The 22,983-nt window shown below is 40.8% G+C and overlaps 1 protein-coding gene across 1 annotated transcript in view; it reads left to right on the top strand.

Moving 5' to 3' along the window:
* Positions 1 to 22,691, top strand: part of PRR14L (proline rich 14 like) — a 43,911-nt gene extending 21,220 nt beyond the window's left edge. Inside the window, exons 3-8 of the mRNA XM_044921115.1 lie at positions 2,672 to 7,859; positions 11,589 to 11,660; positions 12,546 to 12,717; positions 13,305 to 13,411; positions 20,265 to 20,336; positions 21,746 to 22,691. Of these exons, the coding sequence (XP_044777050.1) occupies positions 2,672 to 7,859; positions 11,589 to 11,660; positions 12,546 to 12,717; positions 13,305 to 13,411; positions 20,265 to 20,336; positions 21,746 to 22,010 (5,876 nt within the window). The 3' untranslated portion in view covers positions 22,011 to 22,691. The remainder of the gene's footprint in view (positions 1 to 2,671; positions 7,860 to 11,588; positions 11,661 to 12,545; positions 12,718 to 13,304; positions 13,412 to 20,264; positions 20,337 to 21,745) is intronic.
* Positions 22,692 to 22,983: the final 292 nt, after the last annotated feature.

Here is a 22,983-nt window from a genome sequence, read left to right on the forward strand (position 1 = left end):
AAATGCCTGTTTCTAAAAATGGGCTCATACCTCACAGAATATATTTTACCCTCCAGTATACCTAAATACTTTTTTTTAATATGCCACATTTTCTTTATCCATTCATTCATTGGTGGATACTTAGGGTTGTTTCCATGTCTCACCCACCATAAGTAATGCTGGAATGAACATGGGGGTGCGGATATCTTTTCAGAATAGTGATTTCATTTCCTTTAGATGTATACCCAGAAGTGGAGTTGCTGGATGGAGTATACCTAATACTTTGAACAACTTCCCTAACCTTCTCATTCTTCATTCAGACAACATCTATTATGTACCTGCTATGTGCCAAGGTCAGTGTTGGGTACTCAGTCCACAGTGATCATTAAGATCCTATTTCTGCCCTCAAATAGCTCCAGTCTCATGGAGGTGATATATTAAACAAATACTTGAGAAACAATATCGCAGAGGTTTTCATAGAAATACTGTGCAAGGGAGTGGGAACCCAAAGGAGTGGCTAGCCCTAACCAAGTGTGGCCTCTGGCACGTCTAAGAGCTCTACGTGTATTAACTCATCTTTACAAGTCCTGCAAAGTGGGTACCATCTTTCTCCCCATATTACAGAAGAGGACTGCGTCAGTATTCCATAGCCTTTAGAAAACTTTCTAATAAACATAATTGCCCAAACTCTCCTTTAAAATTCTTTGAGATTTCCAAGTCAGTGTGGTTAATTATAACCAAGTAAAAGAGTAGGTTAGAGTATCCTTTGGCTTTCAAGCTGTACACAACCCCTGTTTTCCTCCCAGCCTTCAGTGTTACACTACCTGTGAAATGACTGTTCCCCTGCCTCCTCCCTAAGATTCTCAACTAAGTTGAGAACAGGTGTTCTTCTAGCGGGTAAGGGCTCTGAGGTAGAATCTTGCCTTAAGTGCCTTGCACAGTGAGTAGTTTGGGGATGGGTGAAGAGTTTTGCAGTTTTCCTGAGCAGATAAAATGAAAGATTCAACTAGGATGGTGCTGGACCAGCGTGGAAAGGCCCAGAATTTACATGAATGGTTTAGTGCCATAGTATCCAGTGAAGAGATACACTAAACCACTTGGGGTAAATGCGGTTAGAAATTCATGAATAGGGTAGAATTGTCTGCTATGATGTGGAAAGTAAGCTAGTTTCAAAAAGATAAATACTGTGTGGGGCATTAGGATTTCAAGGCCATAATATGTCAGTAATTGGAATCTGTGCAAGCATGTGGAATCCAGCGTGCATTTATCCATCTAGTATTTGTTGACTCCCAGTATTTTTAAACACTCTGTCCTATCCTAGCATAGTTGTTAAGTTTATCATTTTAACTGTTCTCAGGTCCAGTAAGATAAGAAAGAAAGCAGAACAAAGGAAAAGCACTTTTTCTTTAAATGGCAGGCACTGTACCAGGTGGTGTTTTACATGTATTATTTAATTTAATCCTCAGAGTAGCACTGAGGTAAGTGTACTTCGTACCCTCTTTTTCAAAGGAGAAAACTGAAACTCAGAGAGGTAAGTAAGATCACAGAGCCCACCTGCCTTCAGAGTTGCTGTTCCTTCTCTCAGAATTGCTGCTCTCAGTACCAGTTGAGAAATGGATAGGGAAGCTCTAGGAAGACAGTATTGATAGCATTTGTTGATTTGACCTAACTATTCATTTATTAATTCCACAGATTTATTGAGTGCTGTTTTGTACTGGGTATTATGCTGGGCAATAGGGAAAGGGAGAGACCGAGACAAACATAATCCTTACTCTCATGTAGTTTATATTCTAGAGAATAATTATAGAGAATTATAATGATCTTTAGGTTGATTTGCATTTAGCTTTATCTGTTTAGTGCTCATATTTTGTTATATATTGTGTGCATGCAAATATACATATACACATATGCACATGTATGAGCATAACTGTGTTTTCTAAAAAGAAAGTAAGGATAAAAAACTTGTTTGTAGATTAACAAGTTTGGGGAATTTCTTTATACTGCATCTTTTACCTAGAATTTCAGAGACACTGAACAGTAAAACTTCTTTATGAATTGCATTTACATTCTGCTCAAAAAGGTTTTTTGTTTTTTAATATTTCATAATAGAAAAATTTTAATTTATTGAAAAGTGGAGAATATACTAAACCCACATGTATCTGTCACTCAGCTTCATAAATGCCAGCTCATGACTAGTCTTGTAGGGAAGCAATTACTGTAAGTAATTCAGTTCAGAACTAATATTCAACTTAAACATTTATCTTTTACATAGGTTTTACGTAAAACTTATGTAATTACTTATGTAATTTATTTATGACTATCTTAGTATTATTCAAGTAATAAGAAGATGGTCGTTGAATAATATAAGCTGTTGTATTGTGGGTCTGCTTTATTAATGTTTTAGAAGGGAAGCTTCTTAAGACTCTGGATTACATGTATATCTCCATATTCAATTGTCCAGCTAAGTAAGTACATTTAAATAAGTAACACTTAGAGAAAAGCAGATGTTCAAAATTAGCCAAGTACACTTTTGGCCCTCTGTCATATTTTGCATAAAAGAACAAAACCAATGGTACAGTGCACTAACTTTGTAATTTGCTTTTTGAGTTGGGTCTTTTTTGTTGCTATTGGTTGCATGATTAATTTTTTTATGATTGCATACTTATTTGGATTTATTTCTCTTGTGCTGAAGGAAATGTACAAATTACAACTGGAACTCTGCTAAAATCTACTGAAGAAGTACAAGGTATGAAGGTCAATGGGACTAAGACGGATTATAATGAAGGACACAAGAATGGCAATGTGAGTAAAGGTCTCTCAGCTGGGTGCAGCGAATACCCAGAAATAGACAAAATCCTGACCAGTGGTGAGGTTTCAGAAACCAGCACATTAGTTTCCCTAGAGCCTTTAACCTTTGTGGACCCTGGATTAACAGAAGCAACTTCTAAAGAAAAAGAATGTGAAGAATTAAAAACTTGTCCTTCTTGGTTATCATTGTTATCAGGGAGCAGTGCCATTTCCAAAGTGAACAATGGGAAGGAAGAGGTGTGTAAGTTAAACCTTGTCTGTGAAGCAGATGACAGTCACCAACAGATTCTCAGCCACCATAATGAAAAACACAGTTCTGCCCATGGCAGTCCCAAAGCCACGAGAAATGTAGTTGTTGTAGAACCCTTAGAAGAAAACTCTGGCATTTCATATTTCTCAAGTTTGTCTGGTCCAGAATCCAGGACACCATCCTTAGAAACAAGTGGTTTTGAAGGTGATGGCTTGCCAAAGGGATCTGCTGAAAAGACAGACAATTCCTGTTTTGATGGAGACGGTCAAAGCAAGAACGTGGCTACTAGAAAAGAAAATGAACAGTTTTTGAACCCCAGGAGTGAAAGAGGGGAACTCTTTCTTGTTAATGCCAGGCAACCAGAAGAGGATGCTAGTGGTCATTGTCCTGGTGAAAAAGAGACTGTTGCCGCCCCCAAAGAGAATATCCATGGTAACACTTGTGTTCAAGGCAGTATCCATACAGACAGCCCTAGTTCTTCAGTGCCCGGTTCTTTCACTGAAACCACAGAAGTAATGTTAAAAAAAAATTATCTGAAAATCACTTTAGACATTCAAGGTAGCTTGACAAACCATGAGGACCATAGAGAAACTTCTACTGATATGAGCCATTCAGGCAGACACTCTGAAGAGAGCAGTTTTTCCTCCTTAATGCAGATTGAAGAGCCAGAACAGACAACCACTATAGAGCCCAATATGGTAACTGAAAAGATTTACAGTAAAGACTCTAACTCATTCCGCTCCCAGAGAAATCTGGAAGACGACACCCAGTTAAGTGAAGCATCATATAATGAATTTCTGATTGAAAGAAAATCCCTTGTGAGTTTAAAGCGTGAGGACCAGATAAGTCTTATGAATGAGATATCAAAACCCAAGAAAGATACTGCTCAGTTACCACCATCCCTAGAATTTGATTACAAACCTGAGTCAGAACAAGCTATACAGACTGCACAGGACGATAGTTCACATTTAGATGAACAGAACATAGCCTGTGAGATGAATAAACTTCCTTGTACCAATGAACTGGTTTTAAACAAAATAGAAAGTGAATGTGTTTTAAATCAAGTGCCCCTTAATTCTCAAGACCACGTGAAGTTGCCAGCTAACAAAGAGATGCCTTTAGCAACAAGCGAGGATTCCCAACAGAGCCATCACCCTCCATTAGAGGATGGAGCAGATGTCATTGCTCATACCCAAACCGTTCCCATGAAGACAAAAATGAAAGACATCGCTCCATCAGGTGACAAATCCTGTGGTGCCTCTTCAAACAACCCCACCTTAAACATCAAACCAGGAAGCCTAGAAAGAAAAAACGAACTGGCTGATTCTGGAATAGTCGATCTACCTTCCAGACTTCTCTCAAGCAAGAAAGAAGCAGCAGGCTTGCCTCAAGAGGTCTCTGTTATGGAATGTCAAAGTGTTCAATCTCAGGATCTCTCTAGCTGTCGTTGTGTAAATAAAAATGCACAAGAAAAGAGCGTGTGTTCTGCTTATGCTGCTTTGGAGTCCAGCAGAATCATCCCAAAAGTTGAAAATTCTTTGATGACCAAGTGTGAAGATGCATTTCAGCACAGCAATCACCACTCTCAAGGAAGAGAAGACTCCACAGAAAGTAGCACGCATAAAGTGAGTTACACATCAGAGGGAAGTGAACTTGCTGGGGAAGAAACTAAAGGCAGCCTCCCAGGAGATAAGATGCGAAATGAAATGACAGGAAGCATATTAAATAGTGAAGCTTCAGACAAGACCATTCCCACCACCAGTCACACCCAGCCCAGCAAGGAATGGTTGGAAGGAAAGGAACAGGATGTACCTAAAGAGACTGTGTTTTGCAAGTATAACGTCTCTGACTGTGCCACATCAGAACTAAACTTATCTGCAAACATTCCAAGCCCTGAAAAATTGTTGGACCAGTCTCTAACTGTTATGCTCTCCAGTTTCAAAAGCATAAGCCAAGCAGTTGAAACTCTTGATCAGAAAACAGATAAAGTCCTTGACTGCCAGAGTAACCAAAATAGACCAGATGAAGGCAGAAATGAAGATAAACCAGCTAAGGAGACACTAGATGGTGACAAGAGAGAGACTGTCACAGAACCTAACAGAGAGGTAAGCCACAACCAAAAGGATCTGCTAGTTAGTTCAGCCAGTAACAACCCATTGTCCAGTGGTAGTTCAAAGAAAGGCGATTTGAAAGGAGACTCTGAACATATTTCTGGTTGTGAGGAGTCCACAGATGTCATGGTAGACATCATCTACACGAACTGCAGTAATAAGTCTACAGAAGGCATGTTAGACTTAAGAGCATCTAGTACCCTTGACGGTGGTGCAGGGCAAGATGGACTGACATTACAGGAAACCTCAGTGAGTACTCTTTCTCAGAGAAGAGAACTGAGTGCTGCATTTATCGGAATGATTGGCCAGGACTCAGATTTCCCAGATGCTACTTCCTCTACAGGGGAGCCTCTGGAAATTAAAAAATCATGTGAAGAGAAAGTATGCAGATCATTAAAAGATTGTGAAATGGAAATGTGTCCAGACTCTTGTGCCCATGAGCTAGAGTCTATTGCAGATCATGAACCAAATATAAGAACATTGGGTAGAGTAAATGTGTCCTTAGATTATAGTCATCATGAACAGCAAGTTAAAGAAGCATCCCTTAGAGAAACAAAAGGAATGATCGAAGGATCAAGACTGGAAATAATTTCTGAGTTTGACAAGGACAATACCTTTGGAAGTTCCTCAAAAGAGTTGCTGTCTTCTGGATGCCCAGATGAGAACCCTGTTCCTGTAGGGAGCCTGAAATCCATTGAGATAATGCCTTCGTATCTGTCTTCTCACAAAAATTCAGAAAGTAATGTTAATAGTGAAGAAACTGACCTGAAAAATCTTTTTAAACCAAAAGATGGTGAAATGCTTTGTGAAAACGTGGAGCACCACACAGTCCTGCTTGAGAAGAAGGAAGGAGAACCAGGGGATGGGAGTAATTCTGGTAAAGGAGTCAGAATAGACATTGGTATGCAAAATTTGCCTTTGACAATGGAAACAGAAACTAAGTTGAAAGGAGAGAAAACTGAAGAACATCAGAGGGGACCCATGGGTCACGTAACTGTCAGGGAAGAGTCTGAGGAGATGATTACCAGAGAGGCTGGTCATGGTGATAAAGGAAGAGAGATTTTTCAGTCCCATTCTAAATCCCAGAGGATGCTTGCTGATCTTGAAGAGCAACAAAGACAGAGGGCTTTGGACTACATGTTGCAGAATGAAGAGGAATATATCCATCAAAAAGAAGCATACACGATATTGGAACAATGTACATCATCTGACATTTTACCGGATGAGCTGAAAGATAAGAACCAAGCTAAGTATTGCAAAGGTGAGTCCACCGTGATGAAGAAAATCACCCTAGCACAGCTGGCTACGGGCGGCAGTGCTGCACAGTTCCGAAAGTTGGAGGATCCAAAGGAGGAAAGCTTGTGTCATCCATTAAAAAGGGCCATGGAGTCGTACACAGGCCCTTGCCTTCGTGTTGCCCCTCAGAAAGCACAAGACCCCAACTCTGCTGGGTGTGATGAAATACACGGTGCCTTTGGGAACACTTCACACCAGAAAAGAGTGCTTCCCTTAAAGAAGCAGCCCCATCGAACATGTAAGAAAGTTTCCTGTCAGGAGCAACTCAAGATGGGGAAAAAAATAAGTAAAATCAGAAGTTCTGCCTTTTTAAAGAGTTCCTCTGAAACCATCCCCACAAAAGCACACCGATTTCTCAGTTCGTGTGCTATGCCTGCACCCGCACAATCGGAACCCGGAACAGAACAAGCCAGGAGCTTAATGAGCCACATACCAAAGCAGAAGGTGACTCCGTGCCATCCCTTGAGGAGCCTGAATGTTAGGAAGCCTACCAAAGAATCAGCCTTACTCAGCAAGCTGTCCATTCTCGCCTCCAAACTGGTCCCAGCCACAAAGACCCAGAAACTAAGATACCGGCATTGTTCCTCAGAACTTCTTCCAGTGGCTAAAAGCTACAAGCGGCTCAGATACAAAAGGCTTCTGGATGGCTTTTCATACAATACAATGCAGCTAAATCCATATTTGGCAGCTAGTGGATGGGATAAGAGACCCAACAGTAAGCCCTTGGCACTTTATTCACTAGAAGCCATCAAAATGAGCTTCATAGATTTGAGCAACAAGGTGCCATCACTGCTGTTTGGTTCCGAAATTTTCCCGGTATCTTTTCACATGAAATCGGGCTCTGAGTGCATGACCGAGTCCCCAAGGACTTTTCCTGAGCACTGTGCTCCAGCCAGGCTCACCTTAGGAGAGGCCCCCAGGTGCCTGTCTCAACCTCCCAAGTGGACCTTTTCTTTCTTCTTGTCCCACAGTTGTCCTGGGATGGCCACATTCAGGGAAGACACTGGCCTCCATGGTCAGGCATGTGCCCAGGCTCCTTCACAGTCTCCAGGTCCTCTCCAAGACTATGGAGGCACTGCCATAGTCCAGACCAGAGCAGGCTGCTCTGTTCTTGGCCTTCACACACTTCTAGCACTTTGTTCTCCTGGATGTTACCGAATCTGGACAAAAAAACGGAGCTTCTCTAGTCACATGCCTACCATGCAGAGGCTCTTCATGACCCAGTTTACACAGGGCTTAAAAGGGTTAAGATCTCCAGCCTCCATAGCAGACAAGGTCTTCTGTTCTCTTCCCTACTCGGTGGGCCGAGTGCTATCCATTTGGAGCCAGCATGGGCCTTCTGCCTGCCCCTTCGAAATCTCTACTCTTCATTCCACTCACAGCAAGCGGCAGCCAACTCTGAGCACCACGAGCAGGTAAAATCCATGTTTGCTTTTCAACCTCTGGGGAAAGTTGAGGGCTAGAAATGCAAGGCTATTTAGAGTTTCTGTGTCTGCATTTTCTGTTTACCCTGACAAATCTCTGCTGAGAAAATGTAGCTGTAAGTCTTTAAGTGTAGACCCCTCTAATTTTCCTGCAGAATCTACCCCTGTATTTTTACCATTCTATGTTTTGTCCATGTCATTTGCAAACCATCAAATCTTTTGAATCTCTTCTTTTCTACCCATGCCCTCGCCTTCCAAAGAACACCATTACACGTCAAAGACTTATAAATAGTGACAAATAATGACTTCTAATTATATCTTATTGACAAAGTATTATACAGTCAGCAACTACTTCGGTGTTTGATGTATAAAGGATACAGAATAAGTACTTTTTTTTTAAGATGTTATTTATTTATTTGACAGAGAGAGAGAGCACAGCAGGGGGAGCGGCAGGCAGAGGGAGAGGGAGAAGCAAGCTCTCCACTGAGTGGGGAGCCCGATGCAGGGCTCAGTCTCAGGACTCCAGGATCATGAACTGAGCCGAAGGCAGACACTTAACCGACTGAGCCACCTAGGCACCCCCAGAATAAGTACTTCTTAAGTAAATAAACTAATTATGTAGGTATCACCAAATCTAGTTCATGAACCTTTGGATTTCTCTCTGGAGCAGAGAGGCTTCAAAGATTGACATTTACATACAATAGTTGTACAATTTATAGAATTTTAAGTGAGCTAGAGAAGAGTGGTTTGACCACTTAGAATAGTTGAAAATAATTTCACCAATATCATTTTACCTTTTTTTTTTTAAGTTTTCATTTATTTATGTTAGAGTGGGGGGGGCAAGAGGGTGATAGAGAAAAATCTCAGCAGACTCCCTGCTGAGTGCAGTGCCCTACACAGGGCTCAATCCCACAACCCTGAGATCATGACCTGAGCTGAAATTGAGAGTTGGATGCTTAACTGAGCCACCCAGGTGCCCCTCATTTTACCTCCTTATTGGAAATAAGAGGAGAAAGAATTAGAGAGTTATATCCTAAGGATCTGTCTCAGACATAATAAATCCTCCTATTTGTAATCCCTCAAATAAACAGAAACTGAAATTTTTTTTAATTGGCCCTCATCATTGCTATAGTTTAAAAATTCAACACCAGCAAAGCCGTAAAATTAGGGAGAGGCCTTGTTCTTCATGTGTCTGTGCAGTCTCTTATGCAGAATCATTCTGTGTCACTAAAACGCTGTCTGGTGCATATTACAAAGTTCCCTGGCTGTCTTAGCAGAAAACTAACTAAATCAAAGGGTTTCAGAAAGACACCGCAGAACCTGAACGTGGCTGATGGAAATTGAGAGATGAATGATCTTCGAAGTACTTGTCCTGTAGTTAATAGAAAAATGTTCTTACAGTGTAGTCACAAAAAATACATTGGAATGAATCAAATTGTTTTATTTTTTTCAAAGATTTTATTTGTTTAAGAGAAAGATAGCGAGAGAGAGCACAGCAGGAGGTGTGCAGAGGGAGAAGAAGAAGCAGATGCTCCACTGAGCAGGGAGCCCGACGCGGGGCTCGATCCCAGGACCCTCCCTGAGATCATGACCAGAGCCGAAGGCAGACGCTTAACTGACTGAGCCACCTAGGCACCCCCGACTCACATTGCTTTAAATCATAGTATACTGCTTTTACTTTGTCTGGTTTGTCAGTATACCTCTAGAACCGCATAACCACGCTCTGCTCAGTGTCTGACATGCAGCTTTAAATTGTCTTACCTTCTCTATGCTGTGTTCATGCCTGAGGTTCGAATATAGGCCAGTTCTTTGTTGCACCCTGTGAAGACGTGCGGCCTTTGGCCCTTTTTCTTCATCCAGAACTCTTTTCCCTCCTGACTTTTCTGTTTCCTGGCATGGAATATTTTTTCTCTGCCTTCCTTCCTATGTCTAGCATTTTATTTTATTCTTTTTATTTTAATTTAATTCAAGTGGAATGTTGGGGTGGGGGGTGTTTCTAGGGACTTTTCCTTCTTCTTGGCTCCAGAAGTGCGTTATCATATGCCTTGACTTTAAGTTTGGAAGTTTGCTGTTTTTCTAAACACACTTAGAAATATTAAGCATGATAAATTGAGTAACCCAATAAAGCAGGACTTAACAAATATTAAATTATGTTTCTATTGGATTTTTTTTTTTTTACAGAGAGAGAAAGAGGAAGTGCACAGGCAAGGGGAGCAGCAGAGGGAGAGAGAGTAGCAGGCTCTCCACTGAGCATGGAGCCTGATGTGGGGCTCGATCCCAGGACCCCGGGATCATGACCAGAGCCAAAGTCAGACGCTCAACCAACTGAGCCGCCCAGGCGCCCCATAGGATTTTTTTTTAAGTTTTATTTATTTAATCTACACCCAATGTGGGGCTTGAACTCATGACCCTAAGATCAAGAGCTGCCTGCTCGTCTGACTGAGGCAGCCAGGCACCCCCAAAGGATTTTCTTATTTGAACCTTCAGCACTCTCTAATGAAAGTTGAATGGGCTTCTTTTTTGCTGTCTTTATAGATGATGAGCTTGAGGCACATGGTTTTTTCTAACCCAGATCAGGTTAGTGTTTCAGCTGAGCTAACCTAGATGCAGGGTCTTCTGATTTCTGATTTGGTCAGCTCCTTCTCCAGTATACACCCTGCCTCTTTCCTTTTATCAGTACCTGTCCGGGAATCCTGAAGTAGTTAGTGCTAAACCTTCTAAAAATCTGAATTGTCTTTGTTTTCTAGACATTGAGCAAATCTACTACTTCTAAGAGAAGATGGATTGTTTTTATGGTCATCATACAAACCGCTCATTGATTAAACCTGTACTGTGTTCCAAATTTGGTAGAAACTGATACAGGTTTTACTTTGAGAGGCATTAAAAAGCTCTCCACCTTCATTTATTGATGTATCTATAAGTGATGAATACCATTGCTTCATCTATACAAATAAAAGCTTAATTACAAAGGAGTTAACTCTATTAATGGTTTTCTTCTACATGACCATGTTTTATGTGCAACTTGGCTTTAAAGAAAATAAGGTTTCTTCATAATCTTCTTTAAGGATATAGAAATTAGGCTTTATTTTAATGGCATTAATAAAGAGATGAATAATACAAGATTTGTGGGGCACCTGGGTGGCTCAGTCATTTAGCGTCTGCCTTCAGCTCAGGTCATGATCCCGGGATCCTGGGATCGAGCCCCGCATCGGGCTCCCTGCTCGGCGGGAAGCCTGCTTCTCCCTCTCCCACTCCCCCTGCTTGTGTTCCCTCTCTCGCACTGTGTCTCTCTGTCAAATAAATAAATAAAATCTTAAAAAAAAAATAATACAAGATTTTTTTATCTGTGAATTATATTTTGAAATCTTTAAGATATATATTCAACAAAAGAAGCTGTAAGACTCAAAGCCATTCTTGTTCCCCTCCTTTCTCTTACTGTCCTCTCTTTATTCCTCTCTCTACCTTCTTTCCATATAAGTTAGAAAATAATCTTCCGTCAGCCTGCCTCCACTCCAGTGGTGGGCACATAAATGTAATGCTCAGGACTGGGGGGCTTTTTCTTCTTTCTGAGTGACTGACATTTCTTGTCTTCCTAGGGCCCCATTGAATATCATGTGCCATCAGTAGCATTAAAACCTTTGAGTACCCACAGTAGCATCAAAACTTCCCTGTTGTTCCACTGCCCTAACCTGTTGCTTTTGTACTTTTGCTTCACTTCAGCCACACCATGTTACCGTATGTGCCTCTTCCAGGCATGGAAGCTACTTATAATACCAGTGGCAGTCAGATGAGGTAAGCCTCCAGCAGCACCTGCTACATAAGGGCTTGCGGCTTGCAGTGTGTGTGTGTGTGTGTGTGTGTGTGAGACAGAGACAGAGAGGAAGAGTGAATGTGCAAGTGAACACAGAACCTGAGAGGGCACGCTAGCAGATGGTGTGGGTTGAGCATAGCATGATTCTGACGTCTATTTTCCTTCCAAACCTGATCCGAGATTTAGATGCATTTTATCATAAGTAGTGACTAAGGATGTGTAATCAGTACCATTTATTGAAAAAGAGTCAAAATCACTAGCCAGCTCTTTGTACCACAAGTTCCCTCTCAAGCTATCTCTTGGTCATAGAGCCAGCTTCATTGCCTTGATGGGATCGATCTCATTGAGCACAGTTCATTTGTTCAGTTCACTAAATGCCTTTTTCCTCCAAAAAGTCTCTTCCTTTTTACATTTTTCCTTATAAAACTTCTCTACACCGGGCGCCTGGGTGGCTCAGTTGGTTAAGCAACTGCTTTCGGCTCAGGTCATGATCCTGGAGTCCCGGGATCGAGTCCCACGTCGGGCTCCCTGCTCAGCAGGGAGTCTGCCTCTCTCTCTGACCCTCCCCCCTCTCATGCTCTCTATCTCATTCTCTCTCTCAAATAAATAAATAAAATCTTTAAAAAAAAAAAAAAAAAACTTCTCTACACCAATGAAATGGATGGACCACATCCTTTAAATTTTTTAAATATATAGACACAGGCTGTGTCCAGCAATAACTAGAGAACAGGTTGGCTGGAAACGTCATTGCTGGAAAAAGGGAAGATCTTCAACCTTAGTATGTTGTTAAGAAGTTGAATGTGCCAAGGGAGAAAGTGAAACCCGTCTCATATTTTCCTTCTCTGTTTTTCTTTTCATGGTGCTAGACTAGAGCCTCCATTCCCTGCCTTGGTACCAAAGTCTTGCTTGGTAACAGACTCAGCTGTCAGCAAGCTCTTGCTTTCAGCCTCCGAGTTCCAAGTCCCTGAATTTGATGAGCTGGATACTGTGGCAGCGGCATGCCCCCATCCACAGAGCAGCCCTCCAGAACAGAAAGAGGTAAAGTGCTGATAGAGTCGAGAGCAATACTGGAAGTGTCCATCGAGGACCAAAGATCACATGATGGGTACACACAGGCCCCTGCGTGTCTTTGCTTATCACTGTTAGCTTCAGCTGATTGCTGGAAATTACCAGGGCAGGAGTTTTTCTGCTTGGCCACTGAGGGCAGGAGTTTTCTGCTTGGCTACTCTGGATCTCTTAGTCTGCATTGTTTTCCAGAAACTTTTTTCTTGACAGTAGCATTTAACAGTATTTAGAGAGTTGAACCAAAGAGCTGCTTGCATTCAAAGATGAGTGAACAATGGTATTCTTCATTTTGCAGTCTCTCTCTGTCTCCAACAGTTAACAGGCTTTCATATTGCTTATCTCAATATCTGAGCTGAATGTGTAGATTCTCTTCTAACAATATAAAGGGAGTGGTTGCTGAGAACACTGTCAGCAGGAGTAAGTAGAGCTTTGTCATAAACTATGAGTTAGAGTCAACTGTAAACTGAGGAAGCAAAATCTTAGAGTGTCAAGAAAAAGGACTTTATGTATTTAAAATGTCTTCTAACTTGACCATCTTTCTTCTTAATCTTTAAAAATAGGCTGAGCCAGAGAAGAGGCCAAAGAAAGTCTCACAGATTCGTATCCGGAAAACCATTCCTAAGCCAGACCCTAATCTTACCCCCATGGGCCTTCCTCGACCCAAAAGGTGAGCTCCTTCTCTAATACACATAGGTTTACATTTTTTGGAAAATTGTTTGATAGAATATAATGACCTTTTAAGTGGTCATATACTCTGAGCTATTTATTATACTTCTAGGAATTTATCCAAAAGAATTAATTGATAATATGACCAGAGATTTATGTGCCAGGGATATTGTTCTGCATTCTTAATCATTTTTATCAAGCTCACTATGCCAGATATTATGCTGTCCCTTTGTGTACATAGTCTGTTCGTCCCCTAGTGGTGCTGGGAGGTCAGCACCATTGTCACCCCCAGATTTAGGTGAGGATGCCAAAGCTCAATGGTTAAGACACCTGTGTTAGGCCATGGTGTCAGTCGCATGGCTCAGGTGGTTTCTCTCTCACACAGTTTTTACCCAAACCCACAGCCCAAGCTCACAACATTCTGGTGCAAAATTGACAAGGAGCCTCATGTCATGAGGGAAAGAAGTTTAATTTTTTTCTCTTTTTTTTTTAAGAAAATGCCAGATGCATGCTATGGTCTATCTCATGGCCTTTAAAAACTTGGTTTCTAAAGGTTTATTTTTTATGACAGACATAATTGCTAACCCTAAAAAGGGAAGTGGAAAGAAAAAAAGGATTACCAAATTATGTATTTGATGTACTATACATTACCCAGACACACTATGAAAATACAAACATTTTATAAAAGATCTCCAGAGTTCGGGGCGCCTGGGTGGCTCAGTCGTTAGGCGTCTGCCTTCGGCTCAGGTCATGATCCCAGGGTCCTGGGATCGAGCCCCGCATTGGGCTCCCGGCTCTGTGGGAGGCCTGCTTCTCCCTCTCCCACTCCCCCTGCTTGTGTTCCCTCTCTCGCTGTCTCTCTCTGTCAAATAAATAAATAAAATCTTAAAAAAAAAATAAATAGATACGATTTAAAAAAAAAAAATCTCCAGAGTTACATTTACTTGTGGTGGATTTCACTCCTTCATTTCTCATTGGCAAATAGAAGCCTAACAGTAGTCCCTTAAGTAACCCCAGGATAAGTTATTGGACCCTCCTGAGCTTCAAGAATGTGTCTGTAAAGTGTAGTAAGAATTCCCAACACTTAAGACTGCTGTACAGTCCACTTGAGGAAAAAATGTGTACTGTACCTATTATATTGCTTTACACAACACAAATGCAATAATTATTACTGTGATCATAATTGACGTTCTACTTTTCCCACATGGTTTTTGTCTTAATATATTTTATATTACAGTTCTTTTATTGATCATCCTACCATATGTCTTTATAAGAGAAATTTTTTAATATTTCAGATATCCTAGGTTGAATAGTACTTATTCTTAGAATGAAATAGGATTCAGGGGCGCCTGGGTGGCTCCATCGGTTAAGCGTCTGCCTTCAGCTCAGGTCATGATCCTGGAGTCCCTGGATCGAGTCCCGCATCGGGCTCCCTGCTCAGCGGGGAGTCTGCTTTTCCCTCTGCCTGCCGCTCCCCCTGCTTGTGCTCTCTCTGTGTCAAATAAATAAATATTTAAAAAAAAAAAAAAGAAATAGGATTCAGAATCAAATGTATTTTGTCTTGCATTTATATGTAGATATAAGTTCTAAAAAAACCTTTTTATTATAAATACATAGTTGGGAGTGGAGAGAGTTTTAATATCGTAATGACATTCAGTCCTTTGAACTTCTTTCAAGTAATATGCCAAAAAATCACAGTGATCTATCATCAAATTATATTTAATGATTTACCACCTAATTTTTTTTGAAAGCAAAGGATTGAAAAACGCTGACTCACATAGGTTCTGTTACCAGGCATCGAAGCAGTGAGTATCTCATTGTATGAGCAACACACCAAAAAGATCTGACCAGTAAGTGTCAGATGCCCAATAATTTGTATGCTGGTCTTTCACTTAGAGATACTTTATTTAAATCAATATAGTGAAAGAGGTTGAAAAAATAAGATTTTTAACAAACTTTAGCCTAAGATACCTAATAATAAAATGCTTTTATTCACATCCTCTTTTGTCAAAAAACCTTGAAGTTGTAAATTCAGTGCATTAAATTTATGGAAAAGCTTTGACATACAACTTTTTTTTTTTAATATACTTGACACAATGTTAGTTTCACATGTACAATATCGTGATTCAACAAGACTATACATTATGCTGTGCTCACGACAGGTGTAACTACCATTTGTCACCATACAATGCTATTATAATACCGTTGACTATATTCCCTATGCTGTACCTACTCATTCCATAACGGAAAGCCCTAATCTCTCACTCCCCTTCACCCATTTTGTACATTCCCCCACCCCTTGACATATAACTTAATTGGCAAAGGCAGCTTTTATCATTCAAGCCCATCAGCCAAATCATTCTTACTTCCTAACTTTTGTTTTCCAACTCAAGTAAATGTGTTAATTCGCACTTATGAAAATCATACAAACCTTGAGAAATAAATTATGGAACACATCTTATAAGGTAAATTTGTAAAAGCCGTAAGTCAAAATTAAAATCATGTAACAAATATAAATAAAAATTTATTTTAGTAGCACATTATTAAAACAACATGGTAATGCTGTTTCTCATTACTGGATTTGTAATAAACCAATGTAATGTGTAGTTAGAATAATAAATTATGAAGTGAGAAGTATGGTAAAAAGCATAATATTGCTTCAGTAAATGTGTATGCATATATGAATCAAACAACGTTATTGGACTTTTAGGAACAATTAAGAGTCATGTAAAAAATCAGAAATAAACCTATTAATTTATGTAAATCTTAGGATTGCTTCAATATTTAATGTAGGAGAAAAATATATTATGAAACCAACTTGCATGGCAGTATCCTGTAATATTTGCTGCTGTTAACAGGGGTAGAAGTTAATAACATTTTATAAGCTAAAATAAGATGAAGATTAAATAATTGAATTAAATATTTCTTTATGTGATTTTTTTAAAAGTTTATTCCTTTACTGAAGGAAATTACTTAAAATTTTTGTCTGTGGGTTTTACATACTTCATCTTCAAATGTTTGATAGTCCTAGTAAACATTTCGGTTGTATTTTTTTAAAAAAAGAAAAATTGACTGTTGAGTGGAACTTTTCTTTCGAAGTGATAACAGACTGTCAATGAGAATTGAGAATAGTTTTGGAAGAAACATTGGGTACAGTTAAATACATGAACAAGCTATGTTGGTATTTGAAGCTCTTTTTCCTAAGTAGGGCCTCCTTCTGAAGGAGGCATTGTTTGATGATAATCAGGAGATAAATGAGGCAGGGTCGCTCTGACAAACCCATTCTGCAGCATATCTGAAATCTGAATATTCTGACACCAGCCAAAGTACCCTATTTCTAAAGCCACTTCTCTCTTAATCAACTATATGTAATGGGGAAAGACCAGTCCCATACAAGTTTACTGCGCTTTCATTAATTACTGAAGGGGACTTAGCAAGATCAGGGATTTGATTCATATACTGAAATAGCATTCAGGATGGATAGGTGCTATTCTGAAAGAATTTGTGGGAATGGAGAACTCTGCATGATCATTCAAGGACACTTCTCAAACATATGACCAGAAGTTCTAGGAAATTAAAGATTAGGAGGTTGATTCCACTAAAACTGGGTATTCATGTACTCTGTGGCATGTCTTCTGGTATACTAGTGTGAATACCACTGGTATTTAGTAGCAACCTTATTTAGCTAGCTCTTGGGGGTTCACGTGTCTGTCAGTCCAGTCAGACAAACTATACAGTATTTTAAATAGGGGAACTTTAATATAAAATGTTAAACTATAATAGGAGAGTAACCACAAGATGTACAGAGAATTCTGAGGGACCCTAAGACTGAGAGCACGTACTCAAGGAAGGACAAACTTGGAAGAGGGGCCACCTCCCTAGGTTGGCATTTAGACTTTGTTGGAAAGGGTATGGTTGCAACCCATTAGCTTGCTCTGGGTTGCTAAGGCCAGAACTAGGCACTCAGGAAATAGCAACTTTGCAGGGTGCGGACAAGCTGAGGCAGGCAGGCATGCAAGGAGAGTGCGGGTGCTACTGTGGATGTAAGGCATGGAGCATGTTGTATTTCTTTCAGGAGGGCCACAGGAAACAGACCTCAAGAAATTGGGGTGTAGACTTATGGCCTGGAGGTCACATATGTGTCAGGAAGCATATGGCATGATCACCAGGCTAGGGTTGCCAGAGCACTGAAGGGACTGCATGCTCTGTCCACACAACTAGGGCTGAGCCCTCTCCAAATGCCCCCTCCTTGACATCCCAACAAACATGCACAATGACAGGAAAAAAAGTTTACCAGAACCAGGAAGAGAAACTCTTTTCCTCCTACAGTGTTCCCCAATGCCCACTTCTGCCAAAGCTTTTAGCATCGTACTTAACTATAAAGAAGAAATGCTTAAGAGTCCAAGATTCCATTTTCACAAGAGTAGGTACTGAAGGGTACATTTTGAGCTAAAAAGCAATAATTTGATAACGGTACATGACAGCATACCCTACAAATTTGAATAGAATTCACTTGACCAAGAGCTGTTCCTTTTAAGGAGAGATTTGAATAAATGGAAAAGTTATATTTAATGCAATCATATGGAAAAATAAAGAAGCAAGAATAGCCAGGAAAATTCAGAAAAGGAATGAACTAAGAGAGGTACTAATCCCAAGAGATATTACACTATATTGTAAAGTCTTAATAAATAAGAACAGTGTAGTGCCAGAGCATAAGCATACAGATTGGTAAATTAAAGTAGAGAGTCCAGGAATAGACACAAATACATAGGGAAATTTAGAATGTGACAAAGGTGTCCCCTCAAATCAATGGTAAAAAGAAAGACTAAAGTGCTCTTGGGGCAACTGAGTAGCCATTTTAAGAGTAATAAACTTGCGGGGGGAGGGGCAGGGGGGCACCTGGCTAGCTGTCAGTAGAGTATGTGACTTTTGTTCTCAGGGTTGTAAGTTCAAGCCACATGTTGGGTGTAAAGATCACTTAAAAATAAAATTTGGCGGGGCGCCTAGGTGGCTCATTCGTTAAGCATCTTCCTTCAGTTCAGGTCATGATCCTGGGGTCCTGGGATCGAGTCCCCAGGTCAGGCTCCCTGCTCAGCAGGAAGCCTCCTTCTCCCTCTCCCACTCTCCCTGCTTGTGTTCCCTCTCTTGCTGTCTCTCTCTCTGTCAAATAAATAAATTTTTAAAAAATCTAAAAAAATAAAAATAAAAAAATAAAATTTGGGGGGCACCTGGCTGGCTCAGTTGGTTAAGCGACTGCCTTCGGCTCAGGTCATGATCCCAGGGTCGTGGAATCGAGCCCCGCATCAGGCTCCCTGCTCGGCGGGAAGCCTGCTTCTCCCTCTCCCACTCCCCCTGCTTGTGTTCCCTTTCTTGCTGTCTCTGTCTCTCTCTCTCTCAATTAAATAAAGAAAGAAAGAAAAAGAAGAATTCTATCTAATGATTAGAGGAGTGATAGACTATTACCATGTATGACCCTAAAGAAGTAGTAAATGTAATCAACATTTTTCAGTGGCTATTAATATTACAAAAAAGTCAACAACAGGTACCACAAGGTACACCACCATCTAAAAATCTTCCTATCAAAACACCTAAATCTGGGGGCATCTGGGTGGCTCAGTTGGTTAAGCGACTGCCTTCGGCTTAGGTCATGATCCTGGAGTCCCGGGATCGAGTCCCGCATCGGGCTCCCTGCTTGGCGGGGAGTCTGCTCCCTCTGACTCTCCCCTATCTTATGCTTTCTTTCTCTTTCTCTATCAAATAAATAATAAAATTCTTTAAAAAAAAAAAAAACCAAAACACCTAAATCTCATTATGCCTCTGTATCTCAGTTGTCAATCTGTAGGAAATACCTGTAGTATTTCCCTATGTTTGGGTCAGAGGAATAGGTTAAATGATACTATGTGGGTGTAATCAAAATCTAGACTGTGGAAGCCACAGGTCAAATGACCTGGTTTCTTCACCAAATAAATTACAAAATTTAAAAAAAGGAAACAAAATAGAACATGAGTAACATATAAATTGAGATGGGTTTGATTGGGATTAAAAATTCCAGGGACCTGTATTTGGGAAAAGGGTAAAAATATTGATGCACTTCAGTTTCCAAGTTAAATATACTTATTAAAATGCTTGCCAGCCAATAAAAGGGGAATGTATAATTTCCAAGCCAGAAAGGGGGGATAGAAAGTAAGGAGTCAGTCAAGGAGAAGAAAAACATTGGAAAGGTAGGATTAAAAGAAGCTGTAAAATATGATAATAGATATAAATACAGTTATATCATTGCCAGCAAGTATAGACAAAATTTCATAAAGCTGAAAATTGGCAGCCTAGAAATATGTGTTGTGCACATGAGACACATCTAAAACTCATTGCAGAGGGGCTGAAAGAAAAGAAGCCCATCGAGTTGGGAAGGCAGTCTTTTCTCTCAAGAGAGCGTGGAGGGGGTGTCTGGGTGGCTCAGTTGGTTGAGAGTCTGCCTTCAGCTCAGGTCATGATCCCAGGGTCCTGCATCAGGCTCCCTGCTCAGCGGGGTTCTGTTCCTCCCCCTCCCCCTGCTCATGATCTCGCACTCTCTCTCCTCTCATAAATAAATAAAATCTTTAAGAGAGAACAGCATGAAGAACTTATTTTGGGGGCGCCTGGGTGGCTCAGTCGTTAGGCATCTGCCTTCGGCTCAGGTCATGATCCCAGGGTCCTGGGATCGAGCCCCGCATTGGGCTCCCTGCTCGGCAGGAAGCCTGCTTCTCCCTCTCCTGCTCCCCCTCCTTGTGTTCCCTCTCTCACTGTGTCTCTCTCTGTCAAATAAATAAATAAAATCTTTAAAAAAAAAAAAAAAACTTATTTTGTTCTCTTTTCAGGTTGAAGAAAAAGGAGTTTAGTTTAGAAGAAATCTATACCAATAAGAATTATAAGTCTCCTCCTGCAAATAGGTGGGTACATGAGTAGGACTTAATAGACTGGGAGGGCTTCTGAAATGATCGATGTAAATCTCCAATCCTTTCACTTCAGAAAGGGTTTTATGTTCAGTTATTGGAAATAACATGAATTGATATTTTCACTTCCCAGCTTTTGAACTGGGATTGGTGGTAGGATGGGACAGGAACATGTGTTGAATGAGGTAGGTACAGAAAACGTCTTACTTCAGTTTGTACTTGTGTTTTTAACAAATAGGCCAGCTCTCTTCTTCAGGACTAATAATCATCAATCTTCAGATAGGATTACAAAACCAAATACAGAACGAATTTCATTGGCTACCTTCAAGTCTGAATTCAGTTTAAGTCAGGGAACATTTATTAAATTCCTGTTGTGTCCAGGTTGTAGCAGGAGAGTTCCAGGATTTTATCCTGTAAGGTGAACATTTGCTCTAAGTCATTTGTACAAGATTATTCATTGCAGCATTGCTAAATAATAGGAAAGGATTGGAAACAACTGAAAATATCCACTAATTGAGTTCTGATTAAATTATAATCCAGCCTTATAATGGAATGTACTATATAGCCATTGAAAAGAATGAATCAGGAGCGCCTGGGTGGCTCAGTCGGTTAAGCGTCTGCCTTCAGCTCAGGTCATGATCCCAGGGTTTTGGGATCAAGCCCCGCGTCCGGGTCCCTGCTCAACGGGGAACCTGCTTCTCCCTCTCCTGCTCCCCCTGCTTGTGCTCTCTCTCTCTCCGTCAAATAAATAAATAAAATGTTTTTAAAAAATAAGTACTGACAGGTCAGAGAGGCACAGTGCATAGGACAGTGTATGTAATTTGCTACCATTTGAGTAAGAGGAAAAAACCAAAGTGGAGGATATATGTCATGGGTCAGCAGACTACAGGCCAAATTAAGCCAGTGGCCTGTTTCCTTTCTTTTCTTTCCTTCTTTTTTTGTTACAGTCTGTCAGCAAAGAATGGTTTCTACATTTTTAAAGGGTTGTTTAAAAACAAAAAAGAATATGTAATAGAGTCCTCTGTGGCTCATTAATTTTAAAATGTTTACTCGCTGGTACTTTATGCAAAAGGGCTATCTCTGATAATATATGCTTATTTATGCATGTCTGTGCATTGAATGACTTTTGGAAGGATACACAAAAAATATGCTGCTGTTGCCAACAGGGGCTGGCCTTGTATTCTTTACCCTTTTGTCCAGTTGCAGTTTTTTTACTCTGTTCACATATTACATATCCATAAAATTTTTTTTTTTCATACAAAAAAAGATAGATACTGGCCAGAGGAAACAGCTGAGTAAGTAGTCATTAGTCATTTAAGCCCCAGTTGACCAGAACGGTTGGTGGCCCAGGAGATGTGCCATGTGAGTCGGTGTGGTGTTGAGTCTTTTTTGTGCTCTGCCCTCAGGTGTTTGGAGACCATCTTTGAGGAACCCAAGGAACGAAATGGTACGCTAATCTCAATCAGCCAACAGAAGAGAAAACGAGTTCTAGAATTTCAGGATTTTACCGTCCCACGAAAGAGGAGAGCTCGTGGTAAGGTCAAGGTGGCAGGCAGCTTTACCAGGGCCCAGAAGGCAGCTCTGCAGAGTCGAGAGCTGGATGCTCTGTTGATAAAGAAACTAATGGAATTGGAGACCTTTTTTGCCAAGGAAGAGGAGGAACAGGAGTGACCATCTGGTTGTTGAGAAGCAATTCGGTTTGGGGGTCTCGATTTTAGATTTTCCAGGCTCCTTGGAAGAGGTTGCCTAATTTTGCCCTACCACCCAAACCGCTCAGAATGCAGTCCATGGATTTTTACCTATTTTGAGGTGCAACCTTTTTAGGAAATGGTGAAGGAGGGTCCTCTGCTTCTACTGCTGAGTACTGAACCTCAGGAATGCTCCCTTTCTCCTGGAAATGGTCCTGAATGACATCTGGCCTCCTCCCCTCACTCGCCATCCTCAGGAGGAGGACACAGCACACGTTCAGTAACACTAGGATTCCAAGGACTCACAGCATTTGCACGTCTGTGTGAAAGTTCTGCGTTGTTTACGGTGGTGCTAGACCAAGATTATTTAGAGACGTGGCCTAGGGAGGGGGACCTGGTGTCCTGTCCTGTGTGGTCTCACCGGCTCATTCCAGTAGTTGAGGAAAGATGGGCTGTTGTGTTTCCTAATCCTTTGAGTCCGTCTGCCCAGAACTGTGTGTGTGTGTGTGTGTGTGTGTGTGTGTGTGTGTGTGTGTTTGTGTGGCTTCTTCCCATGATTTTCTCCCCTCTGTGACTGTGGGTCACTAGTGCCAGAGGAGCCCGTCCAGGCCCCATTCGAAGTAAGTTGCACTTTTTAATGTTGTGGTGTTGATTATTTTCATTTGTTTTATTTCCTTTTTTTTTTTTTTTTTTGTATTATTGCTGCATGTTTGGAGCCTTTAAATGTGATTTTAAAACAAATTTTTTAAGACATCAAGGAGAAAGACAATACACGTCTTCAGAATATATGACAGGCATTTGACCCAGTATATCAGTGCATAGTATGGGACAATGGAGAGACATTTTCCCATCATGTGTTTCAAGCAGCCCCTTCCCCATGTCCACCTTCAGTGTAACTCATTAGAGGGAGTCCTTTTTCATCTGGGTTCTCATTCTTGCTCACTAAGTTGATGTGT

The sequence above is a fragment of the Neomonachus schauinslandi genome, chromosome 14, assembly GCF_002201575.2.
Source record: "Neomonachus schauinslandi chromosome 14, ASM220157v2, whole genome shotgun sequence".
NCBI classification, from domain to species: Eukaryota; Metazoa; Chordata; class Mammalia; order Carnivora; family Phocidae; genus Neomonachus; species Neomonachus schauinslandi.